Here is a 24,527-nt window from a genome sequence, read left to right as displayed (position 1 = left end):
CTTTAAAAAATTCCAGGCATCATGTGTCAGAATGATACAATCACTTTGAACGATACACCTTTTCTGTAATAATGTGTGTATTGCACAAAAAAAATTCCAATAGTGATTAGTAACAACCAGATACTGTGACAGTGCCCCATTGCCATTCCATGGGAGATGCAAGAGCATTGTCTCAGTAATAAAATATGATGTTATCAGGCATTTATGGCTTCTGGGGAAAAAAATGCAATTGCTTGCTGTTTTGATATTATCTCTGACTGACTATGCTTGCTTATCATTTGCCATTTCTATATTTAGTAGCCAGTCATTTTGAAGTTAAAAAAAAAATCAAGGTTTGCATTGTAACCACAAACCGGTCTTTGTGAACAGGAATCCTGGAGGCTATTAATCAGCTTTTAAAGGAGGTAAGTCATGGTGGTGGTGGGGTGTCTGAAATTTTGGAAGTTCCGAGCTCACTTTAAGAGTTGAGATGGGTGGGAGGGCTGAAAACACCACCATTCATCATTCTTCAGTTATCTCGAGACTCAACTTAAACATTTTTAATCAAAAAGATGGGAGGGGACACGGGTCACATCTCAGGTTTGGGGGAATGTGTGTGCGTGTAGATGTGAAAACTGAGCCAAAATATTCCACTGTGAAGAGATCTCCCTTCTCGGCTGGAGGACATCAACCTTACAAAGTAATCTTTGGAGCAAGTAACTACCAAATACAGCCGTTCCAAAACTTCTACGTAAGCTCCTACTTTTTAATAAGTACGCATTTCTCCCCATTTTCTTTTCCTCTCCAAGGACTGAGATAGTTGGAGCAAGGATGGGTCCCCCTCTGATTTCATCCCCGCCCCAGCCAATCTGAGCCCGGATGCTAATTAGCTGCGCTCCCCTGATGAACACGCCTTTGTCACAAGTAGGCCCGGACTACAAAGCCCAGAATGCCTCACCCCTCCCTGATCAATGAGGGCTTATTTAAATGATCTCTGAGGTCTTGGACCCAGGCCAATCAGCTGTCAGGGCTCATGATAAATCGCAATGCATTATTGATAATAATAATTACTGGGACATGCGCGTTCCGGCCGAAGGGGGGTAAATTTCCCAACTCCAGGAATTTGTGGCGGAGAGGGCAAATAACTGCGGCTCTCCCGGCGCCCCGATGCTCGCACCATGTCGAGGCGCAAGCAGGCGAAACCCCAGCACATCAACTCGGAGGAGGACCAGGGCGAGCAGCAGCCGCAGCAGCAGACCCCGGAGTTTGCAGATGCGGCCCCAGCGGCGCCCGCGGCGGGGGAGCTGGGTGAGTGGGGCTGGGGCGCCCGCCCGGGGAGGGGAGCTTCCCGGACGTACGCGGGATCCTCGAGGGCGCAGGCTTCGGGGAGCGGGCGGCGTCCAGCGCAAATTCAGGAGCCGAGATTTGGGGGCTCAGTGTCCGGGAGGAGAGGTCTCCTCCCCTCCCCACCACCCCGCCTTTTGCACATTTCACACTTTTTTCCTCTTCTCCCCTCTTGTGTAAGTTTCACCCCCAGCTTTCTCCCCTAATTGTAAAATTGACCCCCACTCGCTCCTCTGTTCTCGCTCCCGAAAGGTTCCCTTCTCCTTGTCCTCTGCCCCTCACTTAATTGGTTCCACTCCCCTCACTGGTGTTACCCCCGCCTTGTAACTTAGGTCCCCCTCCCTCGCGTCGCTCTCAAAAGAAAGAACCCCGGGGGATCCCCACCCTCTCCACCAGCCCCTTGGGGCTTTTCTTGGAGGCTGGAGGGGCGCACCCCTGGAAGACCCCCCGGAGGAGGACGATCTGTTGCACGCGCCCCTCCCGGGCCAAGTGGGGGGAGGGGGCGCGACCTCTCCCCACCCTCAGGAGCTGGGGTGCGGGCCACCCGCGCTGCGCAGGGGATTGGAGGGCCCAGAGAGGTGGGGGAGGAGGGCTCAATGTTTCCCTTTAAAATTTTTTTCTTTTCTGGATTTCGCCTTTTCTGCCCGGGCTGCGCCGCCTGCCGATCTTCGCCCTAACCTTTCGGGGCCTGACCTCCAGCCATCTTTGATTTCCGACTTCCTAAAAATAACCGCGGCAAGCCCGAGGGTGCGAGCCCCCAGTGGCCGGGGTGGCGGGCGCGCGGCGGCCCCACTGGGGTGCACCGGCCTCCCGTTTTGCGTGGCTTTTCTGGAGCGCTCGGCTTTCCACATTTGCGCTCGGGTGTGAAAGGGGAGAGGTGGGGGGCCAGAGCGAACTCCCGCGGCTGACCTGGCCCACGCTTCCGCGGCCAGCGTTTCCCGGATCGAGGGGAGTTCGGGACCCCAGCCGCGCCAGGAACGGCGGGGCCAACTCTGTTCCCACTTCATCACTTCACCGCGGAGGTTTTAGGAGCGAGGCGGTTTTCCACTATCTCGTCTCCATCCCGGCCCGCCAAATTGTCGCCTGATAAGTTTTTAGCGTGCGCGTGGGGGGAGGGGGGATTTGTAGCCTCCTCTCCGGCCTTGTTCGTCGCTCCGCTCCCCGCCTGCTTTCTAATTTCCCTGCAGCAGACGGGTGTGCTCGGCAACCCCGGAGGACTCTCAGAGACCATCTCTGATACCCGGGGTTTCCCGAGAAGACGGTCGCCACTTTTTGGCTTCCGTATCCCCGCCTTTTTGTCGGAGACTGAATGTAATACATTTCCCAAGTTTATAATACGTCAATAGAATTCCCCGTTTAACATTTTTCCAGGGCAAATTAAAAGGATCGGCTTGACGGAGGGGATGGCTGGGCGTTTTCGGGGCGCCGGGTGGTCAGCGCAGCGCGCATCCGAGGTCCCAGGCGCCTGGAGGGACTCTCTTTGTGCCTTGGTTGGGGGCGGGGTGGGGTGGGGGTTGAGGGGAGCGTGAAGGCTTCGTGGCCTGGCCCACCTGGAACAAAAGGGTTAACCCTCAGCCCGCCTGCTTCCTCCGGAGAGGAGGGGCGAGCTCCTGGCTCTGACCCCTCCCCTGGTCCTACGCTGACCTCCCCTTCCCCCTTCATTTTGGGTGGGCGCACACACGTGGGGCTTTTGGTGGTGTTTGGCACCTTTCGGGAGGGAAGCTTGTTACGAGAGGGCTTCTGAAATTAACGATGGTTGGAGTTTGGAATCAGAGTCAACCTGAGCTGAGCTAAAACCTCAGGCCTGGCCGTGCGCTGCCACTGCGATTTGGGAGGGAGGGGAGTTGGCTATTGATCACCGGGGTTGTCGCGGACGGCCCACCCGGCTTGCGCGCGGGCGCCCCCTGGAGGCCCAGCTTGAAGCCTAGCCCTTTGCTGGGAGGCGGGGTCCCTTCGCAGGTACTGGCTCACACCTGGTGGGTGGGACGGGTTGTGGGGGTGAATGGAGAGTGCTGGGCTGGGCCAAGGATGGGTACCCTAGGGGATTCGTGCCGGTCGCCTGCTTGATCGCCGTCTGTGCCCGCTGTTCTTTGCCAAATCTGGAATCTTGGTAATAACTCCTGGCGGCTAGAATGTGTTTGCAGAGCCTCCAATTGCCTCCTTGGGAGAGAAGGTTGTTTTCCCAAGCAGTGCGTTTTTAATGGCTGCGTTTGGGTTGTTTGCATTTGAGCTGCCTAAAATTATATGTGTTAGGTATATAATGTAGACATACGTATCTAACTTAGATGTATGTATATGTCTCACATAATTTTTTAGAATGCAGATTGAGCTGGTCTTATTTTGCAAAGCCATTCGAGAATGCAGTTTTTGAGGGAGGAAAATGACGTCTGGCGATCAATTAGCAGATCAAAAAATCTGCAGGTGGTCGCAGGGCTAACACTACATACAGGAAAAATTAGCATTTTCTCAAAAGAGTTTCAAATGCCCTTTGTGCTAAACTGGATTACAAACATCAACGATTAGGATTCCCAAGTTTCGAATAACTTCCTATTTCCAATTACTCACCAAAATGACCTACGCTGGCTTAGAAGGATTTTGACGTTAGTTAACGTTTCAGGTCAACTTTCTACGTTAGACTTCATGTGGGTTTCCCATAGGGAGAGAAGCTACAATTTGCCAAACAGCTCCTTTTGTTGAATAAAAATGTGCAGTGCAGAAGCAAATGATACTTTGTCATTCGTGCTGCTGTTAGTGAGCTTCCTCCTGGGCTGTGGGTTGGGGAACCATCTTGGGAGGGAGAAGGCAGTTAGCATTTCCTTTTTTAAAATGTGAAGTGTTAGGTTGATGCCTGGGAAGTCAGGTTTTAGAATGGGATCCGCGTTCCACTGTGGCTGTGTGACTTCAGCTGTGTAACCTTGAAGCCAGCTTGGTGGGGTTTTCTGTTTTTTTGTTTTTTCTGAGTTTTTGGGTTCCTCCTCTATATAGCAGTGATAAAATGCCCTGTTTAGATAATTTCAACTATAGAAGGGCTACTATGAATTGGGAATGTGATCAGTCTTAATTTTGTTCAAAATACCAAAATGTTTTTATTCGTGTTTATTGTGTCAAGATGGTGTTGAGCTGCCAGTTGAGGCAATCTAGCAGAAACGGCAGTGTGCTGCCTGCCAGACACCAGGCTGGGGACTCGAGTGCGCTATCTTTAATTCAAGATATTAAAGACCAAAAGTGATAGTCATGTTTTTACTCATTTTAAATTGCAGCACCTGTTTGAAATGGCTTTGCCCGTGGTGTCTTGCCCTGCTTGATGGCGCATGGTGTCTTGTCCTGCCTCGCCCCAGAGCCCAAGGAACTGTTTTTTTTTTTTGTTTTGTTTTGTTTTGTTTTTATTGGTTTTTAAAAAATAGCCTTAGGTCAGTTGGTGATGTGATGAGATGTTCTTTTTGGCATCTTCGACCAGGGAGCCGTGATTGGTGCTTGGCTGGTTGGGTTTGGTGGCCTCTCCTCTGCCATCTTAAATGTTGGGATGTGCCTTCACACGGTTTAGATGAAGAGGTCCCAGAAATAAAACAATGTTGGAGTTTGGTCGGCTTCTCTGGGTTGTACTACCCTGGAAAAATTGATGGCGAAAAGAGTTCCAGAAGTTGTCCCTTCCTCATCACCTTTAGCCTACAGTATTTTTGACTATTTTTTAAAATGTCTAAACATTGTTAAAAGCCACTAAATCCAGATAAGAATTGCATCGCCAGTCACCACAATCCCCCCCCACCCCCGCCCCAACAAATTTTATGTCTGTGTCAGGATTTGCTCAGGGGGGCTCTGGAGACAGGCGACAAAAACCCCTGCCCTCATGGAGTTTGCAAACTTGCCTGATCTCTAGTTGGGGACGAGTGGGACACTTCCCTAACCTTGGAAGCAAAGAGAGGTCACACGCCTTAGCGCCTGTGAAACTTTCTTTGAGCCATTTACTCTTTTTTTCCTCTCCAGCTGCATCCCCGAATTTTGGTTCAAGGCTGTTTGAAACTTTGTCTTTTTTAGATCTTAATTAGGTGGAAACTTAAAGTCTTATTTGCCGTCTATGAATTGAGTTGAAGGCTTTTTGACTGCTAAAATTAAGCTGCTAAAGAGGCAGTTTTCTTTCAACTGGTTAAATACTTAAGAAGGCACATAATTTCCTTTTGTTTTTTGGTAAGCAATTATCCTGGGGTTGGGGGAGGGTAGAAGATGTTGTGTGCTTTAGATAATCTACTCATTGTCGTTCTTTAAATGTAGGAATGAAAAAAAGATAAGCTTGAGTCATAATGCTTTTATCAAGATATACAGGTTTTACTTTTTAAGCATTTCAGTGTCTCCAGAATTTGATTGGCCACCAGTAGATGAACTTTCTTCCTATACAATAGTAAGAGTATTTTCTATCCATTTGGCAGTGATTGAATCTAAGACCCCTGCTGGGTTTACTGCATTCTTCCAACTTATTGGATAACTAGATGCTGCAAGATAACATTCCTAAAATTCGGGGTGGGGGTGGGGTGGAGAAATGGAAGAACTAGTTGCTGTGTAATCCCTCTGAACTTTGCTTTTTTTTCCTTTTCGGTTAACTTAAGCATGCCCAGCAATTGTTCATAACAGAATCTTCTTACTCCTTGGCAAATACAGTTGCGGTATTTACCAGTGGTGGCCTGGATGTAGAAGCACTTTTTACTGCACAAGCAAACAGAGCTGCTGCTGTTTTAAGAGTCAAGTGGGATGTTGCTGGTGGAGGCTGCAGAAGAGGCAAGCTTGTGTATACAGCAAAGGCAAGCTGGTATTCAGGCTGTAAATCACTCTGGGAACTGCTGGATCCTTCTAGGGGAGGGAGCTTAACCTTTTTTGTGCCATAGATCCCTTCTCAACATAGTGTATAAAATACATAGATGACCAAGGAAATAAATTGCATTGAAATACAGTCATCAAAAATGAAAACATTTTTAACTTAGTAATATCAGCTACTTTATTAATACAATAAATAACAAGATCTAGTAGCCTGTCAGATAACAAGAATTTCCAAGTCATAACAACTTGTAACACTATATGAAAATATCTGTGGTCTCCACTGATGACAAAGTCACAAGTTCTATTAATACCAGTGTGGTATGTTGCTTATATTCATCATTGAACGAAATGTTGAATTTTAGTTCAGCTTAGTGAAAATTAGTTATTTTTTTCTTATCTAATTTCATAGACCCCCTGTTTAAAAATGCCTGTGTTAAATAGAACATGCATTTTCAATCAAGTGATATTTTCACCAATGGGATGAAAACGTTTTATTGATATTACAGTGGTCTGTGGCCTTCCAAAGGAGATAAATGTATATAATATGTTTGTGATATTAGAACTTCATAAGGGGGGAGCTAGTAGGGAAAAATAACTTAAAAGCCTCCATAGAGGGGCAAAATGAAAAAGTTTCTCCCATAGAGGGGAGAAACTCTGCTCTAGAAGAAACCATTATGAATTGGGCCACTAATTTTAGTGCTGTTAAATAGTATTTAAGTCACCTCTGTATTGTGACTAGCAAGCAGTATGTCATCTTGAGCTATTTAGTTCTGAGCCTGTTTTCCACATCTGCAAAATGGAAACAAAGGAGCTTGTTTGATTATGTGGCTATGAAGATAAGTGACCTAAGGCAAGGGTGTCTAATCTTTTGGCTTCCCTGGTCCACATTGGAAGAAGAATTATCTTGGGCCACACATAAAAGACATGGACACTAATGATAGCTGATGAGCTTAAAATAAATTGTAAAACTATCTCACATTTTAAGAAAGTTTATGAATTTGTGTTGGGCTGAATTCAAAGCTGGCCTGGGCCTGGGTTGGACAAGCTTGCCTTAAGGTGTAAGAGTATGAAGTATGTTTTTGTTCTTGCTTGGAGAGGTTGGTGGTGGTTAGCTTTGGCCTCTAAAAAGTAGTATGGAGTGGTTAATGTTTTTGCATGGGCTTTATTGAGGTTTTGTTTTGTTTTTTTTTTTTCTTTTCTTTCTTTCTTTCTTTCTTTTTTTTTTTTTTTTTTGAGACAGTCTTGTTCTGTTGCCCAGGCTGGAGTGCAGTGGCGCAATCTCGGCTCACTGCAACCTCCACCTCCTGGGTTCAAGCAATTCTCCCACCTGAGCCTCCCGAGTAGCTGGGATTCCAGCGATGCGCACACCATCACGCCTGGCTAATTTTTCTATTTTTAGTAGAGACAGAGTTTCACCATGTTGGCCAGGCTGGTCTCAAACTCCTGAACCCAGGTGATCCACCCACCTCGGCCTCCCAAAGTGCTGGGATTACAGGTGTGAGCCACTGTGCCCAGCCTTGGTCTTCTTTATTTCTGGAGGCTATAAAGCGTTCGCCTTTTCTGCACCCTAATTTATTTAACCAAAATCTTACTGATGGACCAAGGTGCATCCATTTTGTTGGTGTTTGTTAACATGAGAAATGCTGCAAGTACATTGAGGAAATTCCTAAAGCAGGAATTGCTGGGTCAAAGGAAAATTGTACTAAAATGAAGATGTTGCCAGATGACTCGCCGAAAGAGCTGTATCTGTCTATACACTCGTACCAGCAGTGTGTATTTCCTTCCCTAACAAGAGAAACTGTTTTAAAAAGTTTCACTTCTTAACATTCTTGACACATAATTGTCAAAATTGCTTTTCTAGAAAGATTGTGCCACCTAGCACTCCCACTAGTGCTGGTTTCCAGTCTTGGAAAATCATACAGATAGATACTGTTTATCTGAGAGTTGGTGGTTCCCAGATAAATAGTTGCCAGGGTTCTGGGAATTGACGAACATTTTTATCTGTTTTTGTTTTTGTTTTTTTGACACGGAGTCTCGCTCTGTCGCCCAGGCTGGAGTGCAGTGGCACTGTCTCGGCTCACTGCAACCTCCGCCTCCCGGGTTCACGCCATTCTCCTGCCTCAGCCTCCCCAGTAGCTGGGACTACAGGCGCCCACCACCGCGCTCGGCTAATTTTTTGTATTGTTAGTAGAGACGGAGTTTCACCATGTTAGCCAGGATGGTCTTGATCTCCTGACCTTGTGAGCCACCGTGCCTGGCCGAACATTTTTATCTGGATCACTGAAATGAGGCAGATTCGCAGCAGTATTGGGGCCTTAAGAAAGGAGAGTTTGTGCTGGTACCTGCTACTGGAACTCTACCTGGAAGTAGCAGCATCGCACTGCATCTTAACACTTTCAGAGCAACTTCTGGAAGTCCTAGAAATAAGACAGGAATGGGTGGTCGACTCCCACCCCTTCCTAACCAAGGCAACCTCCCAGGCTTTCCTGTCCCATCTTAACGTCTCTGTGAGAGGAAAGAAAGTTGCAATCTTTACAGAAGAAACATGATCAGAGGGGTACAAATGAAGGGTTCCAATAGAGGGTGTGGGAACTGCATGTCTGGGGTTTAATACTGGCTCTGCAGTTTACTTAACACGTTAGCTTGGGCAAGTTCACGTCCTCTGTGCCTCAGTTTCCCCTTCTGTCAAATAGGGTAATAGTTTCTATTTCAGAGTTGTTAATATAACAAATTGTTTAGAATCATACCTGGCACATACAAAGTAAGTGCTCAAAAGTTATCTGTCAATAACTTTTGTTATGTTGCACGAGTGACATTATTTCTCAGAGTCTCTGTTTTTCACATCTTTATTTTTTCATTATTTATTTATTTATTTTTTGAGATGGAGTTTCGCTTTTGTTGCCCACGCTGGAGTACAATGGCACAATCTCAGCTCACTGCAACCTCCGCCTCCTGGGTTCAAGTGATTCTCCTGCCTCAGCCTCCTGAGTAGCTGGGATTAGGCATGCGCCACCACGCTGGGCTAAGTTTATAGTTTTAGTAGAGATGGAGTTTCACCATATTGGTCAGGCTGGTTTCGAACTCTCGGCCTCCCAAAGTGCTGGGATCACAGGTGTGAGCCATCACGCCCAGCCTTTAATGGAGCTGATATTTAATAGGATTGAATGATTACAGTATGGGCATCTGCGGGTACAAAATCTGAATTATAGGAAGATAATGGGGCTCATCTTTTCACCATTGGGTCCCCAACCCCTGCTTTGCACGCAGTAGGAGGTAAGTATTGTGGAACGAGAGGCATTACATTGTTTTATTGTAAGGCATTGTTCTCAGCAGTCCTGGTTGAATCAGTAAATCCAGGCATCTACCTAATCATCTAATCACGAGGTTGTCATCTCGCGATTACACGTGCCCAGTAGGCTTTCTTAGGGGTGTGCGGACTTGCCTATCAATAACTACCTGTTATTGATAGGCAAGGCTAGGTTGGCCCTGGCTAGCTTTCTTAACTCTGGCAGGCCAGACCTGCCCATGGCTGTTGTCTCTTCCCCTGACCCACCCCCAGCCTACACATACCTTGCAAGACTTCATATTGTGACCCAGTCTGAAATAAGTAAAGATTAAATCAGTTTGTTAAGGCCATGCTTCAAGATCAGCCCCTCCTGGAAACCCGTGGGTGGACTGTGCTGTCAAAAGTCCGTGGCTTTGGCCGGGCACGGTGGCTCATGCCTGTAATCCGAGCACTTTGGGAGGCTGAGGCAGACGGATCACTTGCACCCAGGAGTTCGAGACCAGCCTGGCCAACATGGTGAAACCCCATCTCTACTAAAAATACAAAAATTAGCCAGCTACTCGGGAGACTGAGGCATGAGAATAGCTTGAATCCAGGAGGCGGAGGTTACAGTGAGCCAAGATTGGGCCACTGCACTCCAGCCCTTCCTGGCCTTTTCCTTGTGAATTTGTACTTTTTTTTTTCCAGACAGGGTCTCACTCTGTCACCCAGGCTGGAGTGGCTTGACTTCCCAGGCTCAAGCGGTTCTCCTGCCTCAGCCTCCGGAGTTGCTTGAACTATACATGGACGCTGCCATGCTCAGCTATTTTTATCTTCTTATTTTTTTTGTAGAGACGGGGTCTCACTGTGTTGCTGGTTTCAAACTCCCGGCCTCTCAAAAGTGGCCTCAAAGTGCTGGGATGACTGGTGCGAGCCACTGCACCCAGCCACATTTGTACATTTCAAACACAGGTTTTGTTTTAAGCAAAATGGTCATGTTGTACATATTGTTGCGCAACCCGTTTCTTTCACTTAATTTCTGTGGCATACACAGAAATTCTGCATATTTCTCACACTATGGGTGGGTGGGCCAAAATTTACTTCTTTGCTGCTGTGAACATTTCTGAAAAAACAAGAAAACCTAGATCATTGTATGCTTGTGTGAATGTCTTGTGTGGTTTAGATTTATAGGCTCAGCTGCTGGGTCTGAGATATGCCTGTCTTTGTCCTGTGGCCCCAAGCTCCATTGATATCTTGATGATGGGGTATACCTGAGAGGACAGCGGGGAGGTGAGAACAATGAAGTAGCTTCGAGAGACTTCCAGGCGTCATGTGAAGGACCCCAGCATCTGGCTAAAACACAGTCCCAAGTTCGGAGTTGCAATGTGTAGGCTGGCACTAACCCTAAAGTAAATAAGCCCCAGTTACAAAAGAAATTCAGGGATCAGCCTTTTTTTTTTTTTTTGAGATGGAGTCTCGCTCTGTCGCTCAGGCTGGAGTGCAATGGCGGGATCTCAGCTCACTGCAACCTCTGCCTCCTGGGTTCAAGCAATTCTTGAGCCTCAGCCTCCCGAGTAGCTGGGACCACAGAAGCCCACCACCATGCCCAGCTAATTTTTGTGTTTTTAGTAGAGACAGGGTCTCACCATGTTGGCCAGACTGGTCTTGAATTCCCAACCTCAGGTGATCTGCCCACCTCAGCCTCCCAAAGTGCTGGGATTATAGATGTGAGCGACGGTGCCCGGCTCCCCACACATCTTTTACTTGGGCAGAGTCCTTAGCTTTTTCTGTCTTGTTACAGGTGCTCCAGTGAACCACCCAGGGAATGACGAGGTGGCGAGTGAGGATGAAGCCACAGTAAAGCGGCTTCGTCGGGAGGAGACGCACGTCTGTGAGAAATGCTGTGCGGAGTTCTTCAGCATCTCTGAGTTCCTGGAACATAAGAAAAATTGCACTAAAAATCCACCTGTCCTCATCATGAATGACAGCGAGGGGCCTGTGCCTTCAGAAGACTTCTCCGGAGCTGTACTGAGCCACCAGCCCGCCAGTCCCGGCAGTAAGGACGGTCACAGGGAGAATGGCGGCAGCTCAGAGGACATGAAGGAGAAGCCGGATGCGGAGTCTGTGGTGTACCTAAAGACAGAGACAGCCCTGCCACCCACCCCCCAGGACATAAGCTATTTAGCCAAAGGCAAAGTGGCCAACACTAACGTGACCTTGCAGGCACTACGGGGCACCAAGGTGGCGGTGAATCAGCGGAGCGCGGATGCACTCCCTGCCCCCGTGCCTGGTGCCAACAGCATCCCGTGGGTCCTCGAGCAGATCTTGTGTCTGCAGCAGCAGCAGCTACAGCAGATCCAGCTCACCGAGCAGATCCGCATCCAGGTGAACATGTGGGCCTCCCACGCCCTCCACTCAAGCGGGGCAGGGGCCGACACTCTGAAGACCTTGGGCAGCCACATGTCTCAGCAGGTTTCTGCAGCTGTGGCTTTGCTCAGCCAGAAAGCTGGAAGTCAAGGTCTGTCTCTGGATGCCTTGAAACAAGCCAAGCTACCTCACGCCAACATCCCTTCTGCCACCAGCTCCCTGTCCCCAGGGCTGGCACCCTTCGCTCTGAAGCCGGATGGGACCCGGGTGCTCCCGAACGTCATGTCCCGCCTCCCGAGCGCTTTGCTTCCTCAGGCCCCGGGCTCGGTGCTCTTCCAGAGCCCTTTCTCCACTGTGGCGCTAGACACATCCAAGAAAGGGAAGGGGAAGCCACCGAACATCTCCGCGGTGGATGTCAAACCCAAAGACGAGGCGGCCCTCTACAAGCACAAGTGTAAGTACTGTAGCAAGGTTTTTGGGACTGATAGCTCCTTGCAGATCCACCTCCGCTCCCACACTGGAGAGAGACCCTTCGTGTGCTCTGTCTGTGGTCATCGCTTCACCACCAAGGGCAACCTCAAGGTGCACTTTCACCGACATCCCCAGGTGAAGGCAAACCCCCAGCTGTTTGCCGAGTTCCAGGACAAAGTGGCGGCCGGCAATGGCATCCCCTATGCACTCTCTGTACCTGACCCCATAGATGAACCGAGTCTTTCTTTAGACAGCAAACCTGTCCTTGTAACCACCTCTGTAGGGCTACCTCAGAATCTTTCTTCGGGGACTAATCCCAAGGACCTCACGGGTGGCTCCTTGCCCGGTGACCTGCAGCCTGGGCCTTCTCCAGAAAGTGAGGGTGGACCCACACTCCCTGGGGTGGGACCAAACCATAATTCCCCAAGGGCTGGTGGCTTCCAAGGGAGTGGGACCCCTGAGCCAGGGTCAGAGACCCTGAAATTGCAGCAGCTGGTGGAGAACATTGACAAGGCCACCACTGATCCCAACGAATGTCTCATTTGCCACCGAGTCTTAAGCTGTCAGAGCTCCCTCAAGATGCATTATCGCACCCACACCGGGGAGAGACCGTTCCAGTGTAAGATCTGTGGCCGAGCCTTTTCTACCAAAGGTAACCTGAAGACACACCTTGGGGTTCACCGAACCAACACGTCCATTAAGACGCAGCATTCGTGCCCCATCTGCCAGAAGAAGTTCACTAATGCCGTGATGCTGCAGCAACATATTCGGATGCACATGGGCGGTCAGATTCCCAACACGCCCCTGCCAGAGAATCCCTGTGACTTTACGGGTTCTGAGCCAATGACCGTGGGTGAGAACGGCAGCACCGGCGCTATCTGCCATGATGATGTCATCGAAAGCATCGATGTAGAGGAAGTCAGCTCCCAGGAGGCTCCCAGCAGCTCCTCCAAGGTCCCCACGCCTCTTCCCAGCATCCACTCGGCATCACCCACGCTAGGGTTTGCCATGATGGCTTCCTTAGATGCCCCAGGGAAAGTGGGTCCTGCCCCTTTTAACCTGCAGCGCCAGGGCAGCAGAGAAAACGGTTCCGTGGAGAGCGATGGCTTGACCAACGACTCATCCTCGCTGATGGGAGACCAGGAGTATCAGAGCCGAAGCCCAGACATCCTGGAAACCACATCCTTCCAGGCACTCTCCCCGGCCAATAGTCAAGCCGAAAGCATCAAGTCAAAGTCTCCCGATGCTGGGAGCAAAGCAGAGAGCTCCGAGAACAGCCGCACTGAGATGGAAGGTGATAGAGCTTTGGATTTAACTTATGTCCATTTTGGGCTCAAGGTCATCAAAAAGGAGCCTGGGTTGAACTTTACAAACGGAGAGTATGACTTGAAGCAGCCCCTTCTATAGGGCAATTAGCTTTTCTATACTTCTGGGTAGAGGGCAATAGTAACTGCCTCTATCCTAGTAATGAACATGCTTTTAATTTATGGTGGTTAATGCAAAATGGGTATGGACAGCATACCTTTTTTGTTGGTTTTTATTTTTGTCTTTGAGCCCCTTGGGACATAGGGGTGGGTAGTCGTTCTATTTTGTTATAGTTTTTTTCTTTTTGTTTCTCCACACTATGATTCTGTATATGGGTGTCTTAAGAGTATGTTTGAGGAAGTGGCCACTGCTTTTTGACCACTGAAATAAGCCGTGGTTCCCTGACTCTGAGGCCCCACTGCCTAATGTAATGTTCACAAATGAGCCACTCTTGAAGCAGGGAAAGATGAACCCATTTTAAATGCACATATCTATTGAGAGGTTTGTTGATGTCATTAATGGTAAAATAAGGGAAAAGCTGTATCAAAGAATCAAAGAAAGATGGTGTCTGGGCATACGCTTTAAAGGTAGTTTCTTATGCAGAAATTTGAACTTAAATTACATATGTGTTTATATGTTGCCCATGCCTTTAAAAAAAAAAAACCCAAAGTGATACCTTTTCCCAAGCATTTGAAGCTTTATTCTTTGTGCAGATAAACAATTCAAAGGAAGGTGTTAATTACTTACAAAGCCAGCTCCAGACTCTCAAACTAGCAGGCAGTTATTTTTAAAGATCTCTTTTGCTTTGAAGAGAAAGAATGAAGGTTGGATGATAAAGGTCTGGCATTTTTCCCCTCTGTGTACTAGGTCGGAGCAGTCTCCCTTCCACGTTTATCCGAGCCCAGCCGACCTATGTCAAGGTTGAAGTTCCTGGCACATTTGTGGGACCCTCGACATTGTCCCCAGGGATGACCCCTTTGTTAGCAGCCCAGCCACGCCGACAGGCCAAGCAACATGGCTGCACACGGTGTGGGAAGAACTTCTCGTCTGCTAGCGCTCTTCAGATCCACGAGCGGACTCACACTGGAGAGAAGCCTTTTGTGTGCAACATTTGTGGGCGAGCTTTTACCACCAAAGGCAACTTAAAGGTGGGTTTGTGTGGGCTTTCAGCAGGATGGGGGCTAGGCGCCAAGTGTCTTCTTATTGGCACAAGCCGTGATGAGTTCTTCCATCCTTCCATTCCTCCTTTGGGAGGCCGAGGTGGGAGGATTGCTTGAGTCCAGGAGTTTGTTTATTTATTTTTTTTTTTTTTGAGACGGACTCTCACTCTGTCGCCCAGACTGGAGTGCAGTGGCGCGATCTCAAGCTCAAGCTCACTGCAAGCTCCTCCTCCCGGGTTCATGCCATTCTCCTGCCTCAGCCTCCCGAGTAGCTGGGACTATAGGCGTCCGTCACCATGGCCGGCTAATTTTTTTGTATTTTTAGTAGAGGTGGGGTTTCACCGCGTTAGCCAGGATGGTCTCGATCTCCTGATCTCGTGATCCGCCTGCCTCGGCCTCCCAAAGTGCTGGGATTACAGGCATGAGCCACTGCACCCAGCTGAGTCCAGGAGTTTGAGACCAGCCTGGCAACATAGGGAGACAACGTCTTTACACACACACACACACAAATTAGTTGGGCATGGTGTTGCATGCTTGGGTCCCCGCCAATTGGGAGGCTGAAGTGGGAGGACCACTTGAGCCTGAGAGATCAAGGCTGCAGTGATCTGTGATCATGCCACTGCACTCCAGCTTAGAAAACAAAGTGAGACCTTGTCTCTTAAAAAAAATTAAAATGTTTACATTTTAATTTTAAAAATTAGAAATACTACCTGGGTGCAGTGGCTCAACACCCATAATCTGAGTACTTTGAGAGGCCAAGGCAGGTGGATTGCTTGAGCCCAGGAGTTTGAGACCAGCCTGGGTAACATAAGGAGACCCTGTCACTACAAAATAAAAATAAAAATTAGATGGGCGTGGTGGCATGCGCTTGTAGGCCCAGCTACTTGGGAGGCTGAAGTGGGAGGATCGCTTGAACCTGGGAGGTCGAGGCTTCTGTGAGCTGTGATCACACCACTGCACTCCAGCCTGGGCAAGAGAGTAAGACCCTGTCTCTTAAGAGTTTTAAACTCTTAAGAAGCTGAAAAGGGCCGGACGCAGTGGCTCATGCCTGTACTCTCAGCACTTTGGGAGGTGGTGGTGCGAGGATCACTTGACCCCAGGAGTTGAAGACCAGCCTGGGCAACATAGCAAGATGCCATCTCTACAAAAATTAAATTCATATAAATAAAAAAAAAAAAGAAGCTGAAAAGGATTTCAAAACTTGAAAGCCAGACAGGAAAAATAATTAAAGAAAGCAGCCAGGTGCTAGTAAGGTCCCTTCTTCAGCAGAAGCCTTGCCTACCACCTTAGATTAAATAGCATCCTATTCCCACCATGGCCTTCTGTAGCTTTCCCAGCCAGATACATTTTTCTCTGTAGCAATTATTAGAGACATTGATGTTCTCTATATTTAGATGTCAGCTGCATCAGGGAATGGTCGTTTTGCTCTATCCCCCAGGCTGGAGTGCAACGGTGCAATCTCGGCTCATTGCAACCTCCGCCTCCCGGGTTCAAGCAATTCTCCTGCCTCAGCCTCTTGAGTGGCTGGAATTAACAGGCGCCCGCCATCATGCCCGGCTAATTTTTGTATATTTTTAGTAGAGTCGAGGTTTCACGATGTTGGCCACGCTGATCTCGAACTCCGGACCTCAGGTGATCCACCTGCTCTGACCTCCCAAAGTCCTGGATTGTAGGTGTGAGCCACTGCGTCCTGCCCCAAAATTTGTTTTGTTTTGGTTTGTTTTGTTTGTTTGTTTGTTTCTGAGACAGTTTTGCTCTTGTTGCCCAGGCTGGAGTGCAGTGGCACAATCTTGACTCACTGCAACCTCCGCCTCCTGGGTTCAAGCGATTCTCCTGCCTCAGCCTCCTGAGTAGCTGGGACTTTAGGCGTGTGCCACCATACCCGGCTAATGTTTGTATTTTTAGTAGAGGTGGGGTTTCACCATGTTGGCCAGGCTCGTCTCAAACTCCTGACCTCAGGTGATCTGCCTGCCTCAGCCTCCCAAAGTAATGGGATTATAGGCGTGAGCCACTGTGCCCTGCCCACAAATTGTTTTTAACTGAAATTTTTACTTAAATAAGTATAGATTTTCACTGGACTTTTGAAAAGTAATACAGAGACATCCTTGAATGCTTTGCCCAGTTTTCCCCATTGGTAGCACTTTGCAAAACGGTAGTATCAACATTGTAGCATAATCAAGATATTGACATTGTTACAATCAACATTCAGATTTTCCCATTTTACTTGTACTCAGGTGTGCATGTTGTGCACTCTACAGTTTTATTACCTGCGTAGGTTTGTGCATTTTAAAAATGTTAACTCTAGGCTGGGTGCAGTGGCTCATGCCTGTAATCCCAGCACTTTGGGAGGACAAGGTGGGAGGATTGCTTGAGGCCAGGAGTTCAAGACCAGCTTGAGCAACATAAGGAGATCCAGTCTCTACAAATAAAAATAAATTAGCCGGCCAGGTGCGGTGGCTCACGCCTGTAATCCCAGCACTTTGGAAGGCTGAGGTGGGCGGATCACAAGGTCAGGAGATCCTGACCATCCTGGCTAACACGATGAAACCCTGTCTCTACTAAAAACAAAATAGAAAAAATTAGCCGGGCGAGGTGGCGGGCGCCTGTAGTCCCAGCTACTCGGGAGGCTGAGGCAGAAGAATGGTGTGAACCCGGGAGGTGGAGCTTGCATTGAGCCAAGATCATTCCACCGTACTCCAGCCTGGGCGACAGAGCGAGACTCTGTCTCAAAAAAAAAAAAAAAAAAAAAAAAAAAAAAACAATTAGCTGTGCATGGTGGTGTGCACCTGTAGTACCAGGTACTCAGGAAGCTGAGGTGGGTGGGTTGCTTGAGCCTTGGAGGTTGAGGCTGCAGTGTGCTGTGCCACTGCACTGTAGCCTGGGTGACAGATTAAGACTCAAAAAAAAGGCCGGACGTGGTGGCTCACACCTGTAATTCCAGCACTTTGGGAGGCTGAGGCAGGCGGACCCCGAGGTCACGAGATCGAGACCATCCTGGCCAACATGGTGAAACCCCGTCTCTACTAAAAATACAAAAATTAGCCGGGCATGGTGGCGCGTGCCTGTAGTCCCAGCTATTCAGGAGGCTGAGGCAGGAGAATCTCTTGAACCCGGGAGGCAGAGGTTGCAGTGAGCCGAGATTGCGCCACCGCACTCCAGCCTGGGCGACAGAGCGAGACTCCGTCTCAAAAAAAAAAAGAACTCAAAAAAAAATGTTAACCCTCGCACTTGGATCAATGCCCAGGATATAGTAGGTTTTCACATAGGTACACCCATGACTGGTGGAGCAGAGACAGTTGGAGACTATAAGCCCCATCTTGGTTGCTCTGGGGAGGAATGTTTGTTAGGTGATATAAGAAATCTGATTTTCTAAATATAAAGTGCAGACAGTCCCTGACTTAAGATGGTTTGATTTACAATGATACAAAACTGATAGGCATTCAGTAGAGATCAGACTTTGAGTACCCATACAACTATTCTGTTTCTCACTTTCAGTACAGTATTCAATCACATGAGCTATGAGCTAATTTTTTATTTTTTATTTTTTTTTTGAGATGGAGTCTTGCTTTGTCACCTAGGCTGGAGTGCAGTGGCATGATCTTGGCTCACTGCAACCTCCGCCTCCCAGGTTCAAGCGATTCTCGTGCCTCAGCCTCCCGAGCAGCTGGGATTACAGGCATGTGCCACCATGCCTGGCTACTTTTTGTATTTTTAGTAGACAGGGTTTCACCATGTTGGCCGGGCTGGTCTTGAACTCCTGACCTCAAGTGATCTGCCCACCTCAGCCTCCCAAAGTGCTGGGATTACAGGCGTGAGCCACTGTGCCTGGCCTACATGAGCTATTTCAGTGCTCATGTATAAAATAAAATAGGCTTTGCGTTAGATGATTTTGCCTAACTGTAAGCTAATGCAAATGTTCTGAGTGTGTTTGAGGTAGGCTAAACTGAGCTATGATGTTTGGCTGGTCAGGGGTATTAAATGCATTTTAGACTAAGAATATTTTCTACTTTCAATGAGTTTATCCGGGCATAACGCCACTGTAAGTCAAGGATCATCTATATGTTAAAACACTGGGTAGAATGAAATCCATATGCAGATTGATTCTTGGCTTGCCAGTGAGCTTCATATCTCTATTTTGGTAAAAACCTTTCTGTCCTGTTCCCATAGGTTCACTACATGACACACGGGGCGAACAATAACTCAGCCCGTCGTGGAAGGAAGTTGGCCATCGAGAACACCATGGCTCTGTTAGGTACGGACGGAAAAAGAGTCTCAGAAATCTTTCCCAAGGAAATCCTGGCCCCTTCAGTGAATGTGGACCCTGTTGTGTGGAACCAGTACACCAGCATGCTCAATGGCGGTCTGGCCGTGAAGACCAATGAGATCTCTGTGATCCAGAGTGGGGGGGTTCCTACCCTCCCGGTTTCCTTGGGGGCCACCTCCGTTGTGAATAACGCAACTGTCTCCAAGATGGATGGCTCCCAGTCGGGTATCAGTGCAGATGTGGAAAAACCAAGTGCTACTGACGGCGTTCCCAAACACCAGTTTCCTCACTTCCTGGAAGAAAACAAGATTGCGGTCAGCTAAGGGAGAACTTGCGTGGAAGGAGCAATGCAGACACAGTGAAATCTCTAGAATCTGCTTTGTTTTGTAAGAACTCATCTCCTCCTGTTTTCTTTTTCTTACTGATATGCAAATGATGTTTACTACGATGGTTGTGACCACAACCTCAGGCAAGTCCTACAATCACGATTGTTGCTATGCTGCTTTGCAAAAAGTTGAAAAAATAAAATGCATACCAAAACAAATACAGACTCTTTTTTTTTTTTTGAGATGGAGTCTCGCTCTATCACCCAGGCTGGAGCGCAGTGGCATGATCTCGGCTCACTGCAACCTCCCCATTCTGGGTTCAAGTGATTCTCCTGCCTTAGCCTCCAGAGTAGCTGGGATTACAGGCAGGTGCCACCACGCCCAGCTTATTTTGTATTTTGAGTAGAGACTGGGTTTCACCATGTTGGTCAGGCTGGTCTCGAACTCCTGACCTCGTGATCCACCCGCCTTGGCCTCCCAAAGTGCTGGGATTACAGGCGTGAGCTACCACGCCTGGCACTTTTTTTTTTTTTTTTCTAATTTTGGAAAGAAGCGGGTCTTGCAAAGTAGCTTTGTTACTTGTAACAGACGTATACATAGAACCTTTGTACAACCTAGAATGACTTTTTCCAAAGACTGTTACCTATTTCAAGGTAGAATCGTTGGAACTTACTGAACAACAGTGGAAAAGACAACTACACAGCCTCATTGAGGGGAGAGGGGTACTGTCTACTTACTGGTAACTGGACACGGGTAAAAGGACAAGGTCTGTCATCTCTTTAGGGACCTGTTTTATATGCCCCAACCCTGTCCCCATCTTATTATTTGTTTTTTTTTGAATGTACTTAAAAAAGGAACAACAAAAAACTAGGGTTGTAGAATTATAAAACTGCTTCAACCTTAGAACCTTAAGTAGGAGGCCCTCAAATGGACTTACGTTAGTCCTTAGGGAGTCAATGTGTGTGTTGCTGCTTATTTAAATACAGTTCAGTTGGAGCCCCGAGAGTGCCAATGTTTTCCCCACACCTCTTGGATGCCTTCCTCTTCCCAAACCCCAGAAGAGGTGGGCACCTGAGCGGGGAATCTCAGGTGACTTAGTTTGCCAGTGCCTACTCTATTGAAGAACTGGGTTTTCATGCTCGAGAAGAAACTCGTGGAAGGGCGTGTTTCCCATCACAGGTTCACATACTGATTGCTTTTGTTGAATTTCCTTGGTGCGACTTATGCCAAGTAATTATGAAGATTTTTTGTTTTGTTTTCTTTTCTTGCTGAATATTTCATGAAGGCTACGAAGTTAGAACAGGCACGTCCTGGGTGTGAAAGCTTTAATTTATCTACCTCATTTATTTTTTATTTTTTGTAGCCATAGTGTCTATTTTCCTATTTTAAGACCGCTGAAGTATTCCCAGGCCCTGTCTAAAACCTAAGAGTTGATGTATTGGTGGGAAGAGGTGAACGTTCAAGATGATTTTGTGATGCCTTTTTTTTTTTGTAGTTTCCTTTGTAAATGTGATATTGAGCAAACGAAACATTGCTCTTGGTTTAACAAGAAAGGTTTAACAAGAAAGAAAGAAAAAAACTCTAATTTCTGGGAGAAAAGTCTTTCCCCTCTATGTGGAAGGTCCTGACGGAAATATGCATCCAAGACGATTAGCCAAAGTGTTGTCTCTTCATCGTTGCACCTGACTTTAGGATTCCGCCCCCCTCTTTTTTTTTTTTTTTTTTTTGCCAAGTTGTGCCTTTCCTTCTGGAATTGTAAGTGAACACGATAATAGTACCTGTTTACACTGTGAAGTGGATATTGTTACAGAAAACACACCAGTGGCTTTCTCACTGTTGAGCTAATAATGCCTTGTGAATGTATGATCTACGGAGAAACCCCTGTAGTTGTACCTGCTGATGCTGTCTGTCTGTTGGAAAATAAAATTTGAATGTTTTTTTTTCTCGCCCAGGTGTATATAAGTTTTTCTGGTACTTTCTGCTCTATACCTGAGAATCTTTACTTGACAATCACTTCCAGCTGCCTTGTGACACTCTTGTTCCTAGAGTCAAAAAGATGCACACCTGGCTGTGTCTATACTTGCCTCACTTTTTTTTTTTTTTTTTTTTTTTTTGACAGTTTCCCTCTTGTTTCCTAGGCTGGAGTGCAATGGCATGATCTCGGCTCACTATGACCTTCGCCTCCCAGGTTCAAGCAATTCTCCTCCCTCGGCCTCCGGAGTAGCTGGGATTACAGGCATGCGCCACCACACTCGGCTAATTTTGTATTTTTAACAGAGACGGGGTTTCACTATGTTGGTCAGGCTGGTCTCAAACTCCCAACCTCAGGTGACCCGCCCACCTCGGTCTCCCAAAGTTCTGGGATTATAGGAGTGAGCCACCGTACCCGGCCTTTTTTCTTTTTTTTAAGACAGGGTCTCACTCTTTCATCCAGGCTGGAGTGCAATGGTATGATCTCAGCTTACTGCAGCCTTGACCTCCCAGGCTCAAGGGAGTGCAGTGGCTCGATCTTGGCTTACTGCATCCTCCGCCTCCCAGGTTCAAGCGATTCTCCTGCCTCAGCCTCCTTACTTGGGATTACAGGTGCCCACCACCACACCTGGCTAATTTTTGTATTTTGAGTAGAGATGAGGTTTCAGCATGTTGGCCAGGCTGGTCTTGAACTCCTGACTTCAACTGATCCATCCGCCTCGGCCTCCCAAAGTGCTGGGATTACAGGCGTGAGCCACCTTGCCCAGCCTTTTTTCTCCCCCTCACATATTTCAGACATCTTTCCAAGGTAAAACCCAATTCCAGCTAATCCTTTTAAAATAACTGCAATTACGTAACAATGACGTCTAGTCATCTATTGACAACACTGCTGGTGTTTACCCATAAACGTCCCTATCACTCAGGCTGCAGTGTAGTGGCATGATCACAGCTGACTGGCCTTGAGCTCCTGGACTCAAGTGATCCTTCCACCTCAGCCTGTGGAGTAGCAGGCACACACCATCATTCTTAGCTAATTTTTTTTTTGCAGAGATGGTCTCATCATGTTCCCCAGGTTGGCCTCAAATGATCCACTGGCCTTGGCCTCCTAGAGTGCTGGGATTACAGGCATGAGCCACTGTGCCTGGCCCCGTGAACTTTTTTATTTTGTTTTTGATTGCCTTTGTGGTATTTCTTTTCTTATACTTGAGTTCACTTCCAGGGTAAATTCCTGCCTGGGATAGCTGGGGAAAAGATTATCATCGTCTTTGTGTGTGTGTGCTGTTTTCCATAATACAGTGTGTAGTGTGTGTATGTGTGCACCATTCCTCTCGGCCTTAATCTTTGAAGTCAGTTCTAAAGGGTAGATTGTGATCGTACCTATGCAAGTAGATTATGCCCGCATAGTGTGGCCATAACTTTGTTTTGTGAGTTAGAGACCGCATATACAACCATGGTCCCATAAGATTGTAATACTAATTTTTACTGTACCTTTTCTCTGTTTAAATTTGTTTATAGGCCAGGCGCAGTGGCTCACGCCTGTAATCCTAGCACTTTGGGAGACCAAAGTGGACAAATTACCTGAGCTCAGGAGTTCGAGACCAGCCTGGGCAACACAGTGAAACCCCGTCCCTACTAAAATGCAAAAAAGTAGCTGGCCATGGTGGCATTGCGCCTGTAATCCCAGCTACTGAGGAGGCTGAGTCAGGAGAATCACTTGAATCTGGGAGGCAGAGATTGCAGTGAACCGAGATCACGCCACTGCACTCCAGCCTAGGCGACAGAGCAAGACTCTGTCTCAAAAAAAAAAAAAATTAAGTACTGCTTAATTTTTTAACGTCTGCCTCCCACATTGAAGTGATTCTCCTGCCTCAGCCTCCCGAGTAGCTGGGATTACAGGTGCGCACCACCACACCCAGTTAATTTTTGTATTTTTAGTAGAGACGGAGTTTCACCATGTTGGTCAGGATGGTCTCGAACTTCCAACCTCAGATGATCCACCCGCCTCAGCCTCCCAAAGTGCTGAGATTACAGGCATGAGCCACTGCACCAGGCCCAAGAAGACATCTTCCTAATATAAAAATGCAGCTGGGCGTGGTGGCTCACACCTGTAATCCTCACACTTCGGGAGGCTGAGGGGGGCAGAACACCTGAGGTTGGGAATTTGAGACCAGCCTGACAATCATGGAGAAAAATCCATTTCTACTAAAAATACAAAAGTAGCTGGGCGTGGAGGTGCATGCTTGTAATCCCAGCTACTCGGGAGGCTGAGGCAGGAGAATCACTTGAACCTGGGAGGTGGAGGTTGTGGTGAACCAAGATTGTGCCATCGCACTCCAGCCTGGGCAAAAAGAGTGAAACTCTGTCTCAAAGAAAACAAAACAAAAAAAGCAAGGTAAGGCAGTAAATGCTGATGTAGAAGCTACAGCAAGTTATCCAGAAGATCTAGCTACAATAACTACAGTAGCTACACTAAACAACATATTTTCAAAGTAGACAAGACAGTCTTCTATTGGAAGAAGATGCCATCTAGGACTTTCATAGCTAGAAAGGAAAAAAAACACCTTGCTTCAAAGGACAAGGTGACTCTTGTTAGGGGCTAATGCAGGTGGTGACATTAAGCCAAAGCAATGCTCATTTACCATTCTGAAAATCTTAGGGCCTTTAAGAATGATGCTATTTCTACTCTGCATGTGCTCTGGAAATGGAATGACAAAGCCTGGATGATGGCATATCTCATTTTTGTCTTGAGATGGAGTCTCTCTGTGTCACTCAGGCTGGAGTGCAGTGGCACAATCTCAGTTCACTGCAACCTCTGTCTCCTGGGTTCAAGTGATTCTCTTACCTCAGCCTCCTGAGTAGCTGGGATTACAGGCACCTGCTGCCTTTTGTATTTTTGGTAGAGATGGGGTTTCACCATATTGGTCAGGCTGGTCTCAAACTCCTGACCTCAAGTGATCCACCTGCCTCGGCCTTCCAAAGTTTTGGGATTACAAGTGTGAGCCACCACGCCCAGTTTAGCATATCTGTTTATCACATGATTTACTGAATATTTTAAGCCCCCTGTTGAGACCTACTGCACAGAAAAAAAAAAAAAAAAAGATTTCTTTCAAAAATTATGGCTGCTCATTAACAATGCATCTAGGCCGGGCGCAGTGGCTCACGTCTGTAATCCCAGCACTTTGGGAGGCCGAGGCAGGTGGATCACAAGGTCAGGGGTTCGAGACCAGCCTGACCAACATGGTGAAACTCTGTCTCTACTAAAAACA

At 47.5% G+C, this 24,527-nt stretch overlaps 1 protein-coding gene across 6 annotated transcripts; it reads left to right on the top strand.

Annotated features, from left to right (window-relative positions):
- Positions 1-1,023: 1,023 nt before the first annotated feature.
- SALL4 (spalt like transcription factor 4) lies at positions 1,024-21,236 on the top strand. 6 transcript variants are annotated; one of them, XM_016938144.4, is made up of 4 exons: positions 1,024-1,287; positions 11,199-12,218; positions 14,408-14,688; positions 18,868-21,236. In XM_016938144.4, the coding sequence occupies exons 1-4, from the start codon at positions 1,158-1,160 to the stop codon at positions 19,285-19,287; spliced, it is 1,851 nt and encodes a 616-aa protein (XP_016793633.1). In that variant the 5' UTR covers positions 1,024-1,157; the 3' UTR covers positions 19,288-21,236. The 6 variants fall into 6 exon arrangements, with proteins under 6 accessions (XP_016793633.1, XP_514728.4, XP_024207810.1 ...); XM_514728.9 differs by having other exon boundaries at positions 11,199-13,529; XM_024352042.3 differs by lacking the exon at positions 1,024-1,287 and adding an exon at positions 1,957-2,070 and having other exon boundaries at positions 11,199-13,529.
- Positions 21,237-24,527: the final 3,291 nt, after the last annotated feature.

Source organism: Pan troglodytes, chromosome 21 (assembly GCF_028858775.2).
Source record: "Pan troglodytes isolate AG18354 chromosome 21, NHGRI_mPanTro3-v2.0_pri, whole genome shotgun sequence".
Lineage (NCBI taxonomy): Eukaryota > Metazoa > Chordata > Mammalia > Primates > Hominidae > Pan > Pan troglodytes.
Note: the sequence above shows the minus strand (reverse complement) of the source record. Positions and strands in the feature narration are given on the sequence as shown.

Coding starts and splice junctions, on each gene's coding strand:
- SALL4 (XM_514728.9), top strand. CDS start 1,158: ATGTCGAGGCGCAAGCAGGCGAAACCCCAGCACATCAACTCGGAGGAG. Junction 1,288..11,198: donor GCCCGCGGCGGGGGAGCTGG/GTGAGTGGGGCT, acceptor GTCTTGTTACAG/GTGCTCCAGTGAACCACCCA. Junction 13,530..14,407: donor CAGCCGCACTGAGATGGAAG/GTGATAGAGCTT, acceptor TCTGTGTACTAG/GTCGGAGCAGTCTCCCTTCC.